This window comes from Eretmochelys imbricata, chromosome 11, assembly GCF_965152235.1.
Source record: "Eretmochelys imbricata isolate rEreImb1 chromosome 11, rEreImb1.hap1, whole genome shotgun sequence".
NCBI lineage: Eukaryota > Metazoa > Chordata > Testudines > Cheloniidae > Eretmochelys > Eretmochelys imbricata.
The window spans coordinates 13,589,872-13,609,146 of NC_135582.1; the positions used below are offsets into that span (position 1 = coordinate 13,589,872).

The window sequence follows — 19,275 nt, forward strand, 5'->3', positions numbered from 1 at the left end:
AAACCAGAACATCTGGGGGGGGGGGGGTAGGAAAAAACAAGAGGTCGCTATCTTAAAACAAAAAAACTTCAAATCCAGACTCCAGCGAGAAACTGCTGAATTGGAATTCATTTGCAAATTGGATACTATTAATTTAGGCTTAAATAGAGACTGGGAGTGGCTAAGTCATTATGCAAGGTAGCCTATTTCCTCTTGTTTTTTCCTCCCCCCCCCCCCCCCCAGATGTTCTGGTTTAACTTGGATTTAAACTTGGAGAGTGGTCAGTTTGGACGAGCTATTACCAGCAGGAGAGTGAGTCTGTGTGTGTATGGGGGTGGGTTTTTGGAGGGGGGTGAGGGAGTGAGAGAACCTGGATTTGTGCAGGAAATGGCCTAACTTCATTATCATGCACATTGTGTAAAGAGTTGTCACTTTGGATGGGCTATCACCAGCAGGAGAGTGAATTTGTGTGGGGGGGTGGAGGGTGAGAAAACCTGGATTTGTGCTGGAAATGGCCTAACCTGACGATTACTTTAGATAAGCTATTACCAGCAGGACAGTGGGGTGGGAGGAGGTATTGTTTCATATTCTCTGTGTATATATAAAGTCTGCTGCAGTTTCCACAGTATGCATCTGATGAAGTGAGCTGTAGCTCACGAAAGCTCATGCTCAAATAAATTGGTTAGTCTCTAAGGTGCCACAAGTACTCCATTTCTTTTTGCGAATACAGACTAACACGGCTGTTACTCTGAAACCTGTCATTATGCAAGGCACTGCATTTAGCCGTATGGAGTGGAAATCTATCAACTGCATGAAAAAACTTGCACAGATACAGACAGACAGACATCTTCCTTTCCAAATGCAAACAGATGGACATCGTACCAAAAGGACTGAAGGTAAAAAATCCATTACAATCTACATACCACACAGACTATGCTGACAGCTTGTGCCACACGCTCTCAAAGAAACTGCGGAATCACCTGATCAACATCCTCTACAGCAAACAGGGAAAGATTAAGAATGAGCTCTCAAAAATGGATACTCTCATAAAAAACCAACCTTCCACACAAACTTCCTCGTGGCTGGATTTTACTAAAACTAGACAAGCCATTTACAACGCACACTTTGCTTCTCTACAAAAGAAAAAGGACACTAAACTTTCTAAACTACTACATGCTACAAGGGGCCACAGCAATGGTTCCCTCAACCCACCTAGCAATATTGTTAACCTATCCAACTATACTCTCAGCCCAGCAGAAGCAGCTGTTCTATCTCGGGGCCTCTCCTTCTGCCCCTCCACCCCCATGAACATGATACAGTTCTGTGGTGACCTAGAATCCTATTTTCGACGTCTCCGACTCAAGGAATATTTCCAAAATACCTCTGAACAACATACTAATCCACAGAGGTCTCCCTACCAACACTACAGAAAGAAGGATTCTAGGTGGACTCCTCCTGAAGGTCGAAACAGCAGACTGGACTTCTACATAGAGTGCTTCCGCCGACGTGCACGGGCTGAAATTGTGGAAAAGCAGCATCACTTGCCCCATAACCTCAGCCATGCGGAACGCAATGCCATCCACAGCCTCAGAAACAACTCTGACATCATAATCAAAAAGGCTGACAAAGGAGGTGCTGTTGTCATCATGAATAGGTCGGAATATGAACAAGAGGCTGCTCGGCAGCTCTCCAACACGAGTTTCTACAAGCCATTACCCTCTGATCCCACTGAGGGTTACCAAAAGCAACTACAGCATATGCTCAAGAAACTTCCTGAAAAAGCACAAGATCAAATCCGCACAGACACACCCCTGGAACCCCGACCTGGGATATTCTATCTACTACCCAAGATCCATAAACCTGGAACTCCTGGGCGCCCCATCATTTCAGGCATTGGCACCCTGACAGCAGGATTGTCTGGCTATGTAGACTCCCTCCTCAGGCCCTACGCTACCAGCACTCCCAGCTACCTTCGAGACACCACTGACTTCCTGAGGAAACTTCAATCCATCGGTGATCTTCCTGATAACACCATCCTGGCCACTATGGATGTAGAAGCCCTCTACACCAACATTCCACACAAAGATGGACTACAAGCCGTCAGGAACACTATCCCCGATAATGTCACGGCTAACCTGGTGGCTGAACTTTGTGACTTTGTCCTTACCCATAACTATTTCACATTTGGGGACAATGTATACCTTCAGATCAGCGGCACTGCTATGGGTACCCGCATGGCCCCACAGTATGCCAACATTTTTATGGCTGATTTAGAACAACGCTTTCTCAGCTCTCGTCCCCTAAAGCCCCTACTCTACTTGCGCTATATTGATGACATCTTCATCATCTGGACCCATGGAAAAGAAGCCCTTGAGGAATTCCACCATGATTTCAACAATTTCCATCCCACCATCAACCTTAGCCTGGTCCAGTCCACACAAGAGATCCACTTCCTGGACACTACAGTGCTAATAAACAATGGTCACATAAACACCACCCTATACCGGAAACCTACTGACCGCTATTTCTACCTGCATGCCTCCAGCTTTCACCCTGACCACACCACACGATCCATCGTCTACAGCCAAGCTCTGCGATACAACCGCATTTGCTCCAACCCCTCAGACAGAGACAAACACCTACAAGATCTCTGTCAAGCTTTCTTACAACTACAGTACCCACCTGCGGAAGTAAAGAAACAGATTGATAGAGCCAGAAGAGTTCCCAGAAGTTACCTACTACAGGACAGGCCTAACAAAGAAAATAACAGAACGCCACTAGCCGTCACCTTCAGCCCCCAACTAAAACCCCTCCAACGCATTATTAAGGATCTACAACCTATCCTAAAGGATGACCCAACACTCTCACAAATCTTGGGAGACAGGCCAGTCCTTGCCTACAGACAGCCCCGCAACCAGTTGCCAATTGTGCCCACATATCTATTCAGGGGACACCATCACAGGGCCTAATAACATCAGCCACACTATCAGAGGCTCGTTCACCTGCACATCCACCAATGTGATTTATGCCATCATGTGCCAGCAATGCCCCTCTGCCATGTACATTGGTCAAACTGGACAGTCTCTACGTAAAAGAATAAATGGACACAAATCAGATGTCAAGAATTATAACATTCATAAACCAGTCGGAGAACACTTCAATCTCTCTGGTCACGCAATCACAGACATGAAGGTCGCTATCTTAAAACAAAAAAACTTCAAATCCAGACTCCAGCGAGAAACTGCTGAATTGGAATTCATTTGCAAATTGGATACTATTAATTTAGGCTTAAATAGAGACTGGGAGTGGCTAAGTCATTATGCAAGGTAGCCTATTTCCTCTTGTTTTTTCCTCCCCCCCCCCCCCCCCCCAGATGTTCTGGTTTAACTTGGATTTAAACTTGGAGAGTGGTCAGTTTGGACGAGCTATTACCAGCAGGAGAGTGAGTCTGTGTGTGTATGGGGGTGGGTTTTTGGAGGGGGGTGAGGGAGTGAGAGAACCTGGATTTGTGCAGGAAATGGCCTAACTTCATTATCATGCACATTGTGTAAAGAGTTGTCACTTTGGATGGGCTATCACCAGCAGGAGAGTGAATTTGTGTGGGGGGGTGGAGGGTGAGAAAACCTGGATTTGTGCTGGAAATGGCCTAACCTGACGATTACTTTAGATAAGCTATTACCAGCAGGACAGTGGGGTGGGAGGAGGTATTGTTTCATATTCTCTGTGTATATATAAAGTCTGCTGCAGTTTCCACAGTATGCATCTGATGAAGTGAGCTGTAGCTCACGAAAGCTCATGCTCAAATAAATTGGTTAGTCTCTAAGGTGCCACAAGTACTCCATTTCTTTTTGCGAATACAGACTAACACGGCTGTTACTCTGAAACCTGTAATCATAATGTTCCCTATCCTACATACTGATCAGAGACACGGATGTAAATAAGAACATATTATATAAAACAGACTAAAGTATCACTCAAGAGAGTACACTATGACTGTTATATATGCGTATGTTGACACACAGAGAATAGATTTGTATAGGTTTGAAAAAAAATCACCTTTTAATGACCATTCATTACATAGGATCAAATAATTTTCCCATTGCGGTCAATGGCAAAACTATCGCGGTGACTTTAATGGAACAAGGTTTTGGCCCTTAATGAATATTTGATAATGTCTTCTGACTTAATAAACATGCACCATTCCATTAACAGTTTTGCTGATAAAATGATGGCATCATATGGCCCATAATTATAATTCACCAGGCACAAAATACTATTTTATATAATTTGCAATAGTTCTTTTTACACACTGCCAGCTGCCCAGCACTCCTGTACATAGGATGGTAATTAAATGACTGTAGTTCCCCCTTCAATTACCAAACTGATCTTTACTCTGGTGTAACTCCATTTACTTTAGTGGAGTTACTCCTGGTTTACAATGATGTAAGTGAGACTGGATTTTATCTGAAGCCTGTGACAGAATACGTTCCTCTGTTTTTCAGCTCAGCTAAAGTGTTAGCTGAATAGCCCCCTTTAAAGCATCAAGTGAAGACAACATATTGTACACACACATTCTATCTTACCAATATCTTTGATAAATGTAACTACAGCCGCATTAATTTCAGGTATCATTTCCATACTGAAGTCATTGTCATCTTCTGATAAGCCACTGATATTCTCCACCAGTATAGTTAACATGTATTGTTTTATAGTCTCTTGTATATTTTCAAGGACAACTAGGGATGAAGCCATTTGTGGGAGTTCTTGGATATTCTCCGCTTGCCATGGTTTCACATGGAGTGCAATTTTCTTTACTGAGTGATCCTTTTTTCCCAAGACTTCTTGTGCATCTAGTTCCACAGAAACACAAATAAATGGAGATCTCTGTTATATACCTGTACTTACTCAGAATGGATCAATATATTAAGTTCTGTTTTATTTTAAAAGCTTCTCTCAAGTGGATTCTTGTTTTAATCTTTTCTGTAACAAGAGAAAGTAAGTCATGTGGTCAAAATTTATGATCAAATCAAGTTATTCTACAGCCCCTTAAAGTGACATCCAGAGTATCCCAGTCTCCTTTTAAAAAATGCAGTTAACCCTAGTACTAAATGTTATTAGTGCCAATTAATCCTAAAGTTCCAAATATTGTTCTCTAGATTAGATCTGAAATGACAACATTCAGTGAGGGCTAATGAAGCGGATTAATTTATTCCTGAAATATATTTATTTACAATATATGTATTTAGGACCCTATGTAGCAAAGTTACCACAGGCATCATTAAAGTTCATCGGGTTATTCAGGCTGGGATTTTCAAAGGGAGTTAGGTGCCCAAATCCCTTTGGATTTTTAATAGGAAATGTGTCCCTAATTTCCCTAGGCTCCTTTGAAAAAACTAGCTGAAGTGCTTTGCTAGATCTGGACTTGAAGTTGACAGTGCCACATTTAAATATCACACTTGTGTCTGAAATGTTCTTCACCATTATTTTTACAACACCTAAAATGACTATTAGTAAGACTAGAGAAAACATATTTTTCTAGTCTGTTTATTTGACAGCACTTTGTGTATAGTCAGTTTTGCCATTTCCCCGCATAGCAGCCAATTTCTCCTGTTTGTTTGGATCCCTCACACAGCAACAAGCAGAGAAAAGCATTTTAGAGCATATGGAAATGTGACCGTAAAACCATGGAAAAGGTAAGGGGAAATTCGGGGACAGGTGTAAAACCTGAGGCTACTTTAAACTCATTTTTTGAAATTGGTTAGATGGTGCCCCATTAACCTGCCACTGAACTATGTAGTCAAGCAATTATCATCTAATAAAATTGTTCTTGATGGCTGTAGGACTATGCCACATAAGGCTTCACTCACCGAAGCCTTACTATACAGACAAACACACATTCCTGACCTGCCAGCCACAGGACCTCTTATAGCACTCTTTTCTCCACTTGGTCAGTTCTCTTCTTGTCTCTTGGTTTATGTATTATAATTTATCTCTCTGTTGCTTCCCTAATTATCATCTAATGGTAAATCGTGTGGAGTGAAGAGTGGGCAGTACTTGAGGCCAAGCCTGCTGATGGGGGGCAAAGGGGTCAACTGCCCAGGTGTCCGGCAATTTAAAAGGGCCTGGACAGATGGGATAGATACGTACTTCTTTTAATAAAAATTATTAAAAAAAAAAAAAAAAAAAAAAAAAGAAAAGGAAAGAAATCCGGTTTCCTGCTGCTGCTCTGTACAGAGTGCCGTCCCTCATTGTGACAGTAACAGTTTGCCAGAGGGCTGCTACATCCTGCTGGTCTGGCAGAGCATCAGCAACAGCAGCCTGAGTAAGCATGTGACATCTCAAACGAAACGTGGAGTGTCGTATTTCGAATCGGTCCTTACTGTTCATTATGGAGTACAAACGTAAGTTCCGAGCTCAGAAACTGAGAGAAAAACAAGACAAAGAAGCCCTACTTGAAAGAAGTAAGAAGGCAGTCGTACTTCATTTGATTGTGTCGTAAACCTCAGCCATACCTTTCTAGGGGGGCCCAGAATTGCTGTCGGTGAGCCTGCTTGAGGCTGCGTGGAGCCTCACAAGAAGTGAGGGTGTGAGCCATCTCAGCCTGGGAGGGCCACAGTCAGACAACAAGCAGCTAGAGTGTGGTCCAAAAGGAAGACAGACGAATGATGCACCACATGTCTCAGTTTGACTAAGATTCTTGGGGGAAAAAATCTGAAAAGCTCTCCTGAATACTGTCATTATAGTAAGGGAAAAGCAGGTCTTAAATTTTAAAGTTGTAGGTGAGAAACCTGAGATATGCTAGGAGTCTGTTTTCCACTAAAGACCTGTGAGTTTCAACAGACCTTGGCTTCTGCACACAGCTCAGCGATTCTGCAGAAAAAACAATTTCAAGGAGGCACACAGATGCCAGCCACGGAGATTTATGTACTTTATCTTTATCAGTCTTTCTGCCCTATGCAGCAACTTGCCTTAAACAGGAGAGTCAAACAAGGAGTTAGGAGATTCTAGTTTCTCTTGGAAGCTGCATGGTATAGAAGTTTTTGGTTTTCAGGTTCAAGGCCCCCAGTTCAGGAAGGTAAATAAAGACCTTTCTGAATGGGTGCCTAATTGCAGAAGAGGAGAAACAGTCAAGGAGGTAATTTATTTGCTAATTGAAGATGAGGATGTAGTTTACTTGCCTAGGATGGTAACTTGGTTCCAGAACTCTTTTGACTTTACCCCCTTTTTAATTCCGTTGAGATTCCATATTATCAGGTGAATAACTAGCTACCACATCACTACAAAGCTAACCTAACCTAAAGAAAAGCCATCTGAATCTTATTTATGACTATAACTCCTTTCATCTTCCTTATCCCTATCTTAGCTGCTGCCCTGTACCTTGTATCCAGAATTTCCAGCAACTCCTCAGCCAACTGGAAAAGTTTTCCCAGCACTTGGTGCCATGGCAGACTGAGTATATGAAGAATTTTGACAAACAGCAGTAGTGTTTCTCTGATTTTCACAATGGCATGAAACTTACTGCCTTCCTTTCCCAACTTCCAAAACCTAAAAAAAAAAAAAATGGGACTTGCGTGGGGCAAAAGGCCAATGAGAGAATTTACCTCCTAACTGCAGCCAGTATGTAGGGTAGTTCCCCACTTGCTATTTTAGCCCATGAACAGGCTGCCCTGCCATACACCTTACATAGTGGTTTCCATGCGTGAGATCTACATGGATCCAGTGATTTCTCCCTAGACTTATCCCAGTACTAGTGTATTCATAGCTGACATGACACCCACATCTTCAGTGCACAAAGGGTACAGGTACAGTTATTCTGTTCAGACCAGTCATCCAGGAATAACGTGTCATCAGATGTTCGGCTGCATGCGTGTTCTCCCTGTGTGCTGTCCCAGCTCAGCGCAGATAGCTGGCGACAGCAGATCCTGAGCAAATCGCCCAATGACCACAAAATCTGTTAAGTTGCGAAGGCACCCAGCCAAGTTTATTGTTGATGAAGCACGGTAATAGCACCTAGCAGACTCTATGAGGATACTAAGACATATATGCCCGTGATAATGGACACAGCTCAGTCAGTGGTGGGACTTTCCACTGCTCCCTCGGCTGGGCAAAGACACTCCCTCTGAGATACATCTTTGTACACAGATACCAACAAATTACGTACCACCCCTCTGACGTAGTTAGGTGCCACCTTCTGATGTGGCTAAGCACCACCCATTACCTTGTACCTAATGGTTTGATCAAAACATTTCTATCCATCATGCTGTCATCCTGACTTATTTTTAGGATAGGTCAGTGTGTTTCTGTTATCTTTGGGGAATGTGCTGGTACTGAGGTGTTCTGGTACCACCTTTCTGGAATGTGTTTGTGTATATATTCTTATGCCTAGCACTACTTAGGAATGTGTGTTTCTGCAATATCAGCCCTATTCTTGCCAGATTCTGTAAGCAGGGCCTGCCTCTTGCTCACAACTTAAATTTTGCTTTATATTAGCAAGTTCTGGCCATTACTCTAGTTCAGGCCTCAGATACAAGGGCTTATGTCTCAGGCTCTCTTCCTACTACAACATGGAATTTCAAAGACCCATTACCAAAGAGGGCATATTTTTGAGAAGTAGGTCTATATCATACCTTCAGCATTTTCAAAGGTGATGATTATTTGTTGATTATTTCTGATGCAGGATTTGATGGGTCCCCCACCTGACCGCATTTTATTTTCTAAGTACATGCTCACAAGGTCATCATCAATTTCCTCCCCTGGGGCAGTGATGATTACTACAGTGGATTGCTCAGAGGATGTCATCTCTTTTCCCAAATTCCCTAAGAGGATGAAATCAAAGATCAGAAATCTGATTGACTGAACAAAATTAAAAAGGAAAAATGATCTTTTTATCTTTCTTAGCATTAATATCAAGCTTATCAGCACAAAAATAATGACAGAAGAAAGGGAAATAGAGAGCTATTTCTAAAATGACTTTCCTTAAATTTGTTTCACAAAATTCTTTTAAAAAGTCAAATAAACTGAATGTATGCTAGTGAAAGGTTGTGGATCCACAGTCCTGGAGACAATGTCTCCTCCACAAAACCAGGACAGCAGAGGAATGGCTGTACAAACTTCTCCACAATGCCCAGTTTGGCTCATCCATGACAAAGAGGACCACCTGTAACACTTTGATTATACAAGACATTTTCCTCTTACATTTCCTACTGTTATCACCACCAGTGCAGCTCCACCAGTGCCAGCAATGATGGGACCTCTAGCATAAACAAGGTACTGGTGTTTTAAACCACCATGACGTCTAAACTCATTCAGATCAGTGTAGGATAACAATGTCCACCACTGTCAGTGGAAACAATGGGAAATTTGTGTAGACACAGCCAACAGTGAGAGAGGAAGTCAGTATTCAGGCTCATTCAATACTTGGCCTCTTCTGAGATTGCCAGTGAGGCTAGCGGTTCTGTGCTGTGAATACATGGCAAACTGGGAAAATCTCTGGATTATTTCTTGCATGCAGTCTTAGTTCTAGCCATACTGATCCCAGGATATTAGAAAGCCAAGGTGGGTGAGATAATATCTTTTATTGGATCAAATTCTATAGGTAAGAGAGACAAGCTGTGATGCTGACAGTTCCTTTCCCAGACCTGAAGACCTCTGAGTGGCTTGAAAGCTTGTCTCTCTCACCAACAGAAGTTGGTCCAATAAAAGATATTACCTCACCCACCTTGTCTCTCTGGATTATTTTTTAGCAATATTTTATATGACTTGGTTTCCCTTTTCAATTTTATATTGCTGCATGACTGAATGCATAGAGTTCCTTTACAGACTCCTTTGATGCACTTTGTTAAGGAACTTCCCAAGAAAGGTAAAACAATGATACATAGAAGTCAGCCTCATTTAAGGATCTTCAAAGGAATTAAGATAACAATGGCTGGGCCATCAATTGGTAGGTGAGCTCTCCTGATTCCTTACAGGCAAAAACTGGAAACAAAGGAGACCAATCCCCTCAAAGCCCCTTGCAGAAAGTGATATGCGAGGTAGTCAGAGAGGTTAGCCGGGATGTGTCAGTGAAAAGGCTGACTGAGGCCTGTGATACACTACAGACTTTGGTAAATGCAGGGTGGCTTACGTTGACCTAATTACGTCAGTGTCTACCTTAGAACGCTGCATCTACTGAAGTAAGTCCCCCGCTACACCGACATAATAATTCCACCTTCACAAGAGGCATAGTGCTTACGTTGATGTAGTTAGGGCGACGCAGTGTCTGTTAAAACACTGCATTACTTACGTCATCTGTTGGCTGTCAGCCCCGAGTGTGGCTGATGGCTGACAGCTGGAGCTCCCCCCCCGCGGACAACCTGAGCTGTCAGCTGGGCACCGGTACACAGCTGACCTCCGGCCCCTGAGTGCTGACAACCTGAGCTGTCAGCTGGATGCAGGGATCACCCAGCCCCTGACTGACAACTCAAGCTGTCAGAGCCAGGGGCCCAACTGTGAGCCCATGCCTGGCTGACAGCTTCTGGCTGTCAGCCCTGGAGTGACTGTCAGCGGTGGGACAGGAAAAGCAGCTGCTGGACTGCCAGGTTCCAGCTGTCAGCGTAACCACAATGTCCCACTTCAGTCGGTGGAAGCACTCCTCTGAGGATGTGCACCACTGACAGAAAGAGCAAGTGTGGATGTGAACCATTGCTTTATTTACTGCGGTGGCTGTATGTCAACTTAACTTAAGTGGACTTAATTTTGTAGCGCAGTAAAGCCCTGAGACAGGCTGCAAGCAGCGTAGGCTGGTTCTCTCAACTCAGAGATGGGGAATAAACCAGACCTGCCTCAGCTGTGGAAACAGCCATTTAGGGATCTGGGGCAAAAATTGGGAATTGGTCCTGCTTTGAGCAGGGGGTTGGACTAGATGACCTCCTGAGGTCCCTTCCAACCCTGATATTCTATGATTCTAATATAAGGGAATATGCATGAAGATCTCCTTGTTGCTTTTAAATCCACTTTTTAAAGTGCTGTGTACCTCTGGGCAAAAATAAATCACGCATTGTTCTGAAGAAGTGGTTTCTGTCTCTCTGCAAATGTATGATATCACAGGCTCCCAAAATCAAAGCCTTGCAGGGTCCAATCCCAGATGGGCTAGCTGCATTAGTCATGGTTGATACCAGGGGGCTGTAACCCAGGCCCTGGTCTGAGAGTGGGTAAACTGTTCAATTCCACCTTAGGAGAAGTGAAGGCTCAATGCTTGACACCTGTGGGGTACAGTCAGAGAGACCCCACAAAGAAAGAGTGGGCAGACTCCTCAAGGACAGTGGCACCTTACAAAAGACACAGTCTGTATTTTTTAGACTCGTGTAATTAAGTCTACTTTGCATTAAACAAACAGCCATTAAATTTTCCATGAAGCTGTTATAGTTTAAATTTCAATGAAAACCATCAATTAATGCAAGAGTAGAATTTGTGATTGTCCTATTTAACAAACTGCATACATACCTGTCCTCTTTTCCTGCTCTACAGACACAGAATTCCCATCATCAGAGCCGACTTGAAAAGATACATGGCATTCATTAATTGAAAAAAAAAAAAAAATCCCATAAGGTTAAATAAATGTGATTGCTTGGTGCTTATTGCAGTTGAAGGAACACTGTCACAATTTTTAGAGCTCCGAATTAATCTCCTTTGATTGTTGTGTCCTTTGACTGCAGTTACCTTAGCATTACACTTTGTGATATATCTTTTTATTTCAAACCAAGTATTATGTCACTCAAAAATAACACAAACCTCAAAAATTATGATGCATCATATTAAAAACAAACTAATGCACCAACAGTCTGTTAGATTGTATCCATCCACTTTGTGAGAAACATGGCTAAGAACCTTTGCCATCTGTTACAGCACTTTAAAGTAAACTCTGGCTCTTGCGAAATGGATGCTGTTGACCAAGAGATCTGTGGGACAGAATCTTTTTGTTGTGAGAAGCATTACTAAGGGCTCCTGATCCTGACTGGACCCCTGAGCACTACCACAATACAAATATATAATAGTAACACGGAAGGGAGAAGGTAAAATGACAAAAGCTGCCAAACTGCGTTTATGGCCTGAAACTTTGACCCCTTTCTCACATGTGCAAGTAAGGATTACTCAAGTAAGCACTTATGATGTAGGGGTATGCAGGAGACTAACTAATAGGAAGGGAGAGTCTTACCCATCTCTTAGCTAAAAATCTTGCAACAAAAACTGCATACCAGATGAGTTCTCTAGTCCTGTAGCACAAGGGGCTCTTTAATTTTCATTCAATTACTGGAGATTAGTTAAGGAGCTTTGTTTTATCAAATGGGAGGGTTATTTTTAAAGACCTCAATGTGGATTAAAGAAAAGTTGGTGTGTAATTACTTTCTAATTAGGCCAAGAAAAATGCAGATATGCACAGGGTTGAAAGAATCCTAAAAGCCAAAAGGTTTAAACAAATATTTCTGATGATTATACAAGTCTTTAAGAGAGATTTCACCCCACAATCTGGCCCTGAAATGTTGCTGTAGTGACATGTAGGAGCCACCAACAGCTCACAAAGGGCTGAAGGGAGTTTCATATGTATGACTTCACGCTGAGCCTAGGCACATGGCCATTGATTACTGAAATACTAGTTCATATCAAGAACAAAGCTAACATCATCCACTGATAGTTTTCAATGAGCAATTCTTTCAATAGACAAGGGATCCTTTATGTATAGATTTGTTTCCTCTGTGACTCACAGTGAATTCAGGTGTTGATGGGTGGAACTGACAAAGCAAAAATCAGTTTTAAAAATAGACCATGGAGCACAGATACCAGGGTTTAGCATGAGAGTTGCATGTTAATTTTAAAGCTAAACAATGTTGACAGTGTCCCTTTAAAGTGCCACTGCTTACATTAACTTTCATCAAGCCTCAATAAAAATAAATTAACTTTTGAACTGCATTAACACTCTTAATACTGTTTCTCCAGGGCAACTGTTGTGCTGCCGATGTTTCACTGATGTTTCACAGATGAGGATTGAGTGTTGATCACACTGAGTAGCACAGCTGGGCCCTGAGGGCACCTGGAATGTTCAGCAGCAATCCCCTTACTAGTGTAGTTGTAGGCATGTTGGTCCCAGGATATTAGGGACACAAGGTGGGTGAGACAATATCTTTTATTGGACCAACTTCTGTTGGTGAGAGAGACAAGCTTTCAAGCCGCACTGAGCTTCAGGAAGAAGAATCGCTTAGTGTGGCTCGAAAGCTTCTCTCTCACCAACAGAAGTTGGTCCAATAAAAGATATTACCACACCCACCTGGTTTCTCAGCTGCAATCAACCAGTTAAGGGAATATGCTATGGCTGCTGTAGTTCAGAGCTAGACTAACGATAAAAACTGGAGGAGAAAAATAGCTTTCACAAGAGTAACAAATTAAAAACTTTCTGCAGGAATTAGAGAGGAGGAGTAAAGCATTATAGATGCTGATCCAGCAAAGCAATTAAGCATATGATAAACTTTAAGCACATGAATAATCCCTTTGAAGTCAATGATATTACTCTCAGTGCTAAAAGTTAACCATGTACTTAAGTATTTTGCTGGACTGGGACATGACATCGGAGCCTGAGAAGAGCCTACAGCAAGAGATAATAGAACTCACTGATCATGTCCAAAACACTACTCCCTTCTTAGGATTTGTCTGCGCTGGAACTGGAAAACGTAAATTCCAGCTTGAGGAGACTTACCCGCACTAACTGTGACTGAGCTAGCGCACTAAAAATAGTGTATCCATGGTGGCATAGCTGCCTCAGGTACATAGTTATGGGTTTGGATGGGATCATACTCAGGATGGCTAGCCTCTCCTACCATGAGTGGCTACACTTCTGGTTTTAGCACACTAGCTGGATCACTTTCCAGCTGTTGTGTACACATAGGCAGTTAACTTAGGGTTTCTGAATAACTATATTCAGCCAGGCTGCACAACCCAAATCCAGGCAGAAAAGTCACATATTAGAATTTCTGCTGAATAAATCTCCAGAGGATGCAGTTCAGCTTTTCTGGATTTTTTCATTGACTTCAATGTGTTCTACATTGAGCCAAGGATTGGCAGTCATTGTGGAAAGCGTTTTCTCTCCCTTAAAAGTAGTTTTTATCTTCCATACATCATACCTCAACACAGACGAAAAAGCTTCATTTCTCACAAATAATATTCTAGTTTTTATAAACATTAAATATTTCAGATTTGTTTTGAAAACCTTACCTGGTTCTTGGGGTTTGCTTGGTGTCTCGGACTCCTAAAACAAAAAGCACAGTAAGCCAACTAAAAACAGCATGTGACATTCTTGCTATTACTTCAAAACTCTGAACACTGCAGGTTAGGATTCTGTTTCATATTTATTTACCTCTTTAGGACCCGGCACTTCCCCAGACACGTCTTTTTTGGTTGCACCTGTTTCAGGATGCATGACAACCAGCTTTAATTTTCCTTTCGCTGCCCAGTCAAGCTCATGGGTCTTTTTGTTAAGAACTCGCTGCCTCACTAAGGCACAAATAAAGAAAACTGTTATAATCTTGGTAGAAGGGATGTTAGTCTATAGGTCTATGCACCATTATGGGCAACATACTCCTCCCTGCTGAGCACTGTTAACAAATCATACAACAAAACTCCAACAATTAAATAAGAACATTTAAAAAAATCATGGCACTAGACTGATGGGCTAAACATCATTCAATAAAACTGCTCTTCATTACCTCCCATTTCTTTCCCCTTGTTTGCATGTTGCCTAGTTAAGGCTAATTTTGCTCCCATTGACTTCAGGACAGGGAAGATCGTGCCCTTAGGTTTCAGGCAGTTTGGGGAAGGGACCTTGTCACACCAGTCTCTAAAGCGCCTAACACATTGTTGGTGCTATATAAATAAAAGATTAAATAATTAATACATACACTACATTAGTTTCCTCACAACTTCCTTCCAATTGTTCCATTAGTAATAGTGGGGTGAGTAGAGGCATGGAACTGGGAGGGTGTTCGATTCCCTAAACCCATAGATTTGTGAGGATCTTGAGAAATCTGCAGGAACATGGGGCTTCTACACAGCTCCCTGGGTTACCCCTTCCCCCATGGCAGCATGGTCCCCACTGGGTGATGCTCCAGAGCCCACCTTTGGAGGAGTGCTGAATAAATATATATGGGGAGTTATTCATCTTAGCCAGTAGTAACTTCTGAGTGGATTTCTGATCTTGTGGAGTTGCAGGAAGCATAAAGTGTCATAAAAGTGTTTTATTTGGAAGAGGGCAGAGAAGAGGGAAATATATATAAGCCTGTTATTTGTATTACAGTGACACCAGTTAAATCAGAGTGCTTCACAAATACTGCAGCAAATGATCTACTCACATGAATAAGAGGGCCTATGGCTGTAACTTCTTCAGTGCAAGGACTGTCTCTTACTGTGTGTTCATAAATCATTCAGTGTAACTGGGCCACAATGCAACTGGTGTGTCTGCGCGCTTTTGTAATGCTAACAGGACTACTCATATGTGTAAAGTTAAGCATGAGCATAAATACATGCAGGTTTGGGGCATTAGGTGCATCTGGTCAATGCATTACGAGGGGAACCCATCACAGAAAATTTCCACTGTGCATAGCAACATAAGTATCATGGCATCATTCAGAGCACATTAGAGGATTACTCCATCCTTTATATTGGATATAGAGTGTGCCATGAAACCAGAACTCATTTACTTCCTAGTACAGTGTTTTTGCACAACTGGCTCCATCTAGCAATTGCTTTTTCTTTTTTTTTTTTTTAAAGATGTGTTCCAAGTAAAAGATATGTATGTGGCAGGATTGTGGTAGAGACAAATGAAAGGTTTTAATCAAGAAAACACAAATATGCACAGCCTTCTGGCATGACATTCAAAAATTACAGGACACAAGAAATGAGCATCAGAAAGTCTGAGATCAACTCAGTCTGATGTGCATAGGAAAGGAAGAGTGGACATATAGATGATACCCTCTTTCCAGTCAAGAGTTATGGCCCAACATTAGCAGGTGTAAATTCTGTACAGAAAAAGTTTGTAATAAATAACAACATATTACTGGACATTAACATAGCATTTTCCTCCCAAGTGCTTTACAGAGTTTGAGCCAGACTCTCTCTGCCACTAACATGGCTATGCGTGGGACTGTGGGAGTTATAAGGTTACTCCACGCTTGTATGCAACCTGTCCCATTCCCAAGTCAAGCATGTGGAGGCCAATACAACGTCCTGCTTGTCAGCAACTAGGTGCAGAATGGTGGAAACAGGTACTGTGGGCTCTAACCCCCACAAAGCTTTGACAAGCAGAGCTGAGCTGACAAGAGGGAAGTATGCTCTGCCCTGTAAAAGGCTGCAGTAACTTCGCTTATCCTCCAGATCATAATTTCTTCCCAAGACTCCTCATGGGGCAATGTGCTTACAAACTACCCCTTACTCAGGGCAGGAGCAAAGGCTCCATCTACCCCTTGTATATACGCAAGAAACATTTCACCCAGCACTGAAATGCAGCCACCTCAGGCGTGATACACAGGAACTGTTTAACAGCACACAGCACAGGAGTTGCAGGGATCCCACTGACTTCAAAAAATCATATGTCTGTCTGAACTCCCCCACCCCCATAGTTACAAGAACAAAAGATTGGGGGAGGAAGGGGGGAATCGTTGTCTTTCCCCCCAGTTTGCTCAACTTCTCCAACACTATGTTGTATCATTTTCACTATTTCCCCTGCACAGTCAGTCAGTTCCCCTTGTTCAGGGTGGTATCTCACACCAGAACAGGAGAGAGAAAAATATTTGAAAAAAAAAAAAAAAAAATTATTTTTTTTTAATTCCAGTGGCACAAAAATTGGCAGGGGGGTTCGGGGGCAGGCGGAATACTGAAAGGACTTGTAACTGGCTTTTCAAAAGTGACTAGAGTTCACATTGATGGTATCTTTTTAAGGACAGGAAGAGACAGAATAGCCTAGTTAATTGAAACAGGACCTTCTGACACACACTCTCTTAGAATACACGTAGGGGGGCTTGCAGGGGCAGTAGCCACCCTAAAATTTGCCTTGTCCACCCCATAGCCACCCCTCCCAGTGCAAAGGTCACTCTTACTTCTGCAAAAAGAAAAGGAGTACTTGTGGCACCTTAGAGACTAACCAATTTATTTGAGCATGAGCTTTCGTGAGCTACAGCTCACTTCATCAGATGCATACCGTGGAAACTGCAGAAGACATTATATACACACAGAGACCATGAAACAATACCTCCTCCCACCCCACTGTCCTGCTGGTAATAGTTCTGGTTAAACTTGGATTTAAACTTGGAGAGTGGTCAGTTTGGATGAGCTATTGCCAGCAGGAGAGTGAGTCTGTGGGTGTATGGGGGTGGGTCGGGGGGTGAGAAAGCCTGGATTTGTGCTGGAAATGGCCCACCTTGATTACCATACATATTGTAGGGAGAGTGGTCACTTTGGATGGGCTATTACCAGCAGGAGAGTGAGTCGGGGGGGGGGGGGGGGGGATTTGTGGATTTGTGCTGGAAATGGCCCAACTTGATGATCACTTTAGATAAGCTATTACCAGCAGGACAGCGGGGTGGGAGGAGGTATTGTTTCATGGTCTCTGTGTGTATATAATGTCTTCTGCAGTTTCCACTCGGTATGCATCCGATGAAGTGAGCTGTAGCTCACGAAAGCTCATGCTCAAATAAATTGGTTAGTCTCTAAGGTGCCACAAGTACTCCTTGTCTTTTTGCGAAGACAGACTAACACGGCTGTTACTCTGAAATCTTACTTCTGCAGGTCTGTGCTGCTGCTACCCTCAGAGCTGGGTGCCAAGGCAGCAGCTGTTGCACTCCCACCACCCAGCTCTGAAGGCAGCGTGGCCAGCAGCAGCAGCAGAGATGGGGGCCATATGAGCACAGGGAAAGGGGGAGCAAGGAAATAACCAACGTGGAGAGGGAGCATCCAGGGAGAGATACGGGGAGGAGTGTGCATAAGAGAGAAGGTTCACAGGTGCGGGGAATGGGAAATCACAGGCGGGGAAGGGCAGCATCAATGGGGAGGGGGATCACAGCCGGGGGAAGGGGGACATGCACAGAGGAAGGCGAATCATGGGGCTGGGGCAGGATGCACAGACAAGAGGGAATCACAGCGGGGTGAGGGGACGTGCTTAGGGGAAGCGGGGGGCGCGGACTGCCCCGAACAGCGGGCGTGGGGCCCGGGGAGGAGCCCCACACGCGCAGGCACCGTGCGAGGAGCCGCGCCCGAGCTGGGAGCCCCCGGGACGCTGCTGCTGCTGCGAGAGGGCCGGGCCGGAGCCGGGGCCGCGGCTGTCCGAGGGCTGCTAACCGCGGGCTCGGGGCTGACCTCGAGCAGCAGGTCGGGCGGCTCGGGGCCTCTCCCGCCAAGACAGGCAGGGAGAGGCCAGAGGCCGCATGCTCGGGCCCTGCGTGGGGGCGGGGGAGTCTCAGTGCCTCCCTGGGTGTGCCCACAAGCTCTGTAGTCACCCACCCCGCCGCGCCATTTTCTGTGCAGCCCATCTCAGCTCCTGCCCCCCCCCCCCCGGGGCTGGCACCGCCCCGGCTTTAACCCCAAACTGCAAAAAATAAACATTAAGAGACGGGTCAGGGTCTCCCCCCCCCACAGACGCCTTACCCTCCTCCTGGGCGAAGCAAACCAGGACCTGGCCGGGCCGCTCCTGGATCTCGCACTCCCCCCCTCCGGATTTCTTCCCGCTCTGGAAGTAGCAGAGGAGTTTTTTCTTTAGGTTCTTGGGGAGCCCCGAGCCCCCCCAGGCCCCCTCCACCAGCAGCGGGAAGGGGCACGTCGCCTCCCCGGCCATGACCAGCTCCTGCTGAGGGGCAAACCGCCCACCGGAGGAAATCTGCCTCCTCACGGCAGGAAAAACACCCCAGTGGCTGAGCTGCTTTCACTTTCGCTTCTCAGAAAGCGCCTCCCAGGGTTTCTTGTCTGCAACGTGATCCGAGCCTGCCTCTGAGATAGGAAACTAGGGCGGGGGCAGGTGTTCGCTTTACGCGTGCAGCGTCCCCCCCGCCGCCGCCTCTCTTGCGGCGTGCCCCAGATAAACCTCCCCACCTTGGGTCATGGCACCCTGCAAGCCTCCAACCTCACCCCGGGCATCCCCGTCCTCTGCCAGCACAGCCCTACATGCATCTGTACCAGAAAAGCACAACAAAGATAAAGCAGCATGTAAGGATGCTGGCTTTGGTGGGACCCAACTGAGAGTACCAATTCAGGACAAATTGCTGAGAGTAGGACAGTTACAGTGTA

At 44.3% G+C, this 19,275-nt stretch overlaps 1 protein-coding gene across 7 annotated transcripts in view; it reads right to left on the minus strand.

Annotated features, from left to right (window-relative positions):
* PARP14 (poly(ADP-ribose) polymerase family member 14) overlaps positions 1-18,892 on the minus strand; it is a 63,222-nt gene extending 44,330 nt beyond the window's left edge. Inside the window, exons 1-6 of one of the 7 annotated variants that reach the window (XM_077829586.1) lie at positions 18,640-18,892; positions 14,363-14,499; positions 14,221-14,254; positions 11,461-11,511; positions 8,607-8,795; positions 4,563-4,829 (exon numbers count right to left, since the gene is read on the minus strand). In XM_077829586.1, coding sequence (XP_077685712.1) covers positions 4,563-4,829; positions 8,607-8,795; positions 11,461-11,511; positions 14,221-14,254; positions 14,363-14,499; positions 18,640-18,826 — 865 coding nt within the window. In that variant the 5' untranslated portion in view covers positions 18,827-18,892. The remainder of the gene's footprint in view (positions 1-4,562; positions 4,830-8,606; positions 8,796-11,460; positions 11,512-14,220; positions 14,255-14,362; positions 14,500-18,639) is intronic. The other 6 variants (XM_077829581.1, XM_077829580.1, XM_077829582.1 and 3 more) reach the window with 6 other exon arrangements.
* Between the last annotated feature and the right edge of the window lie 383 nt (positions 18,893-19,275).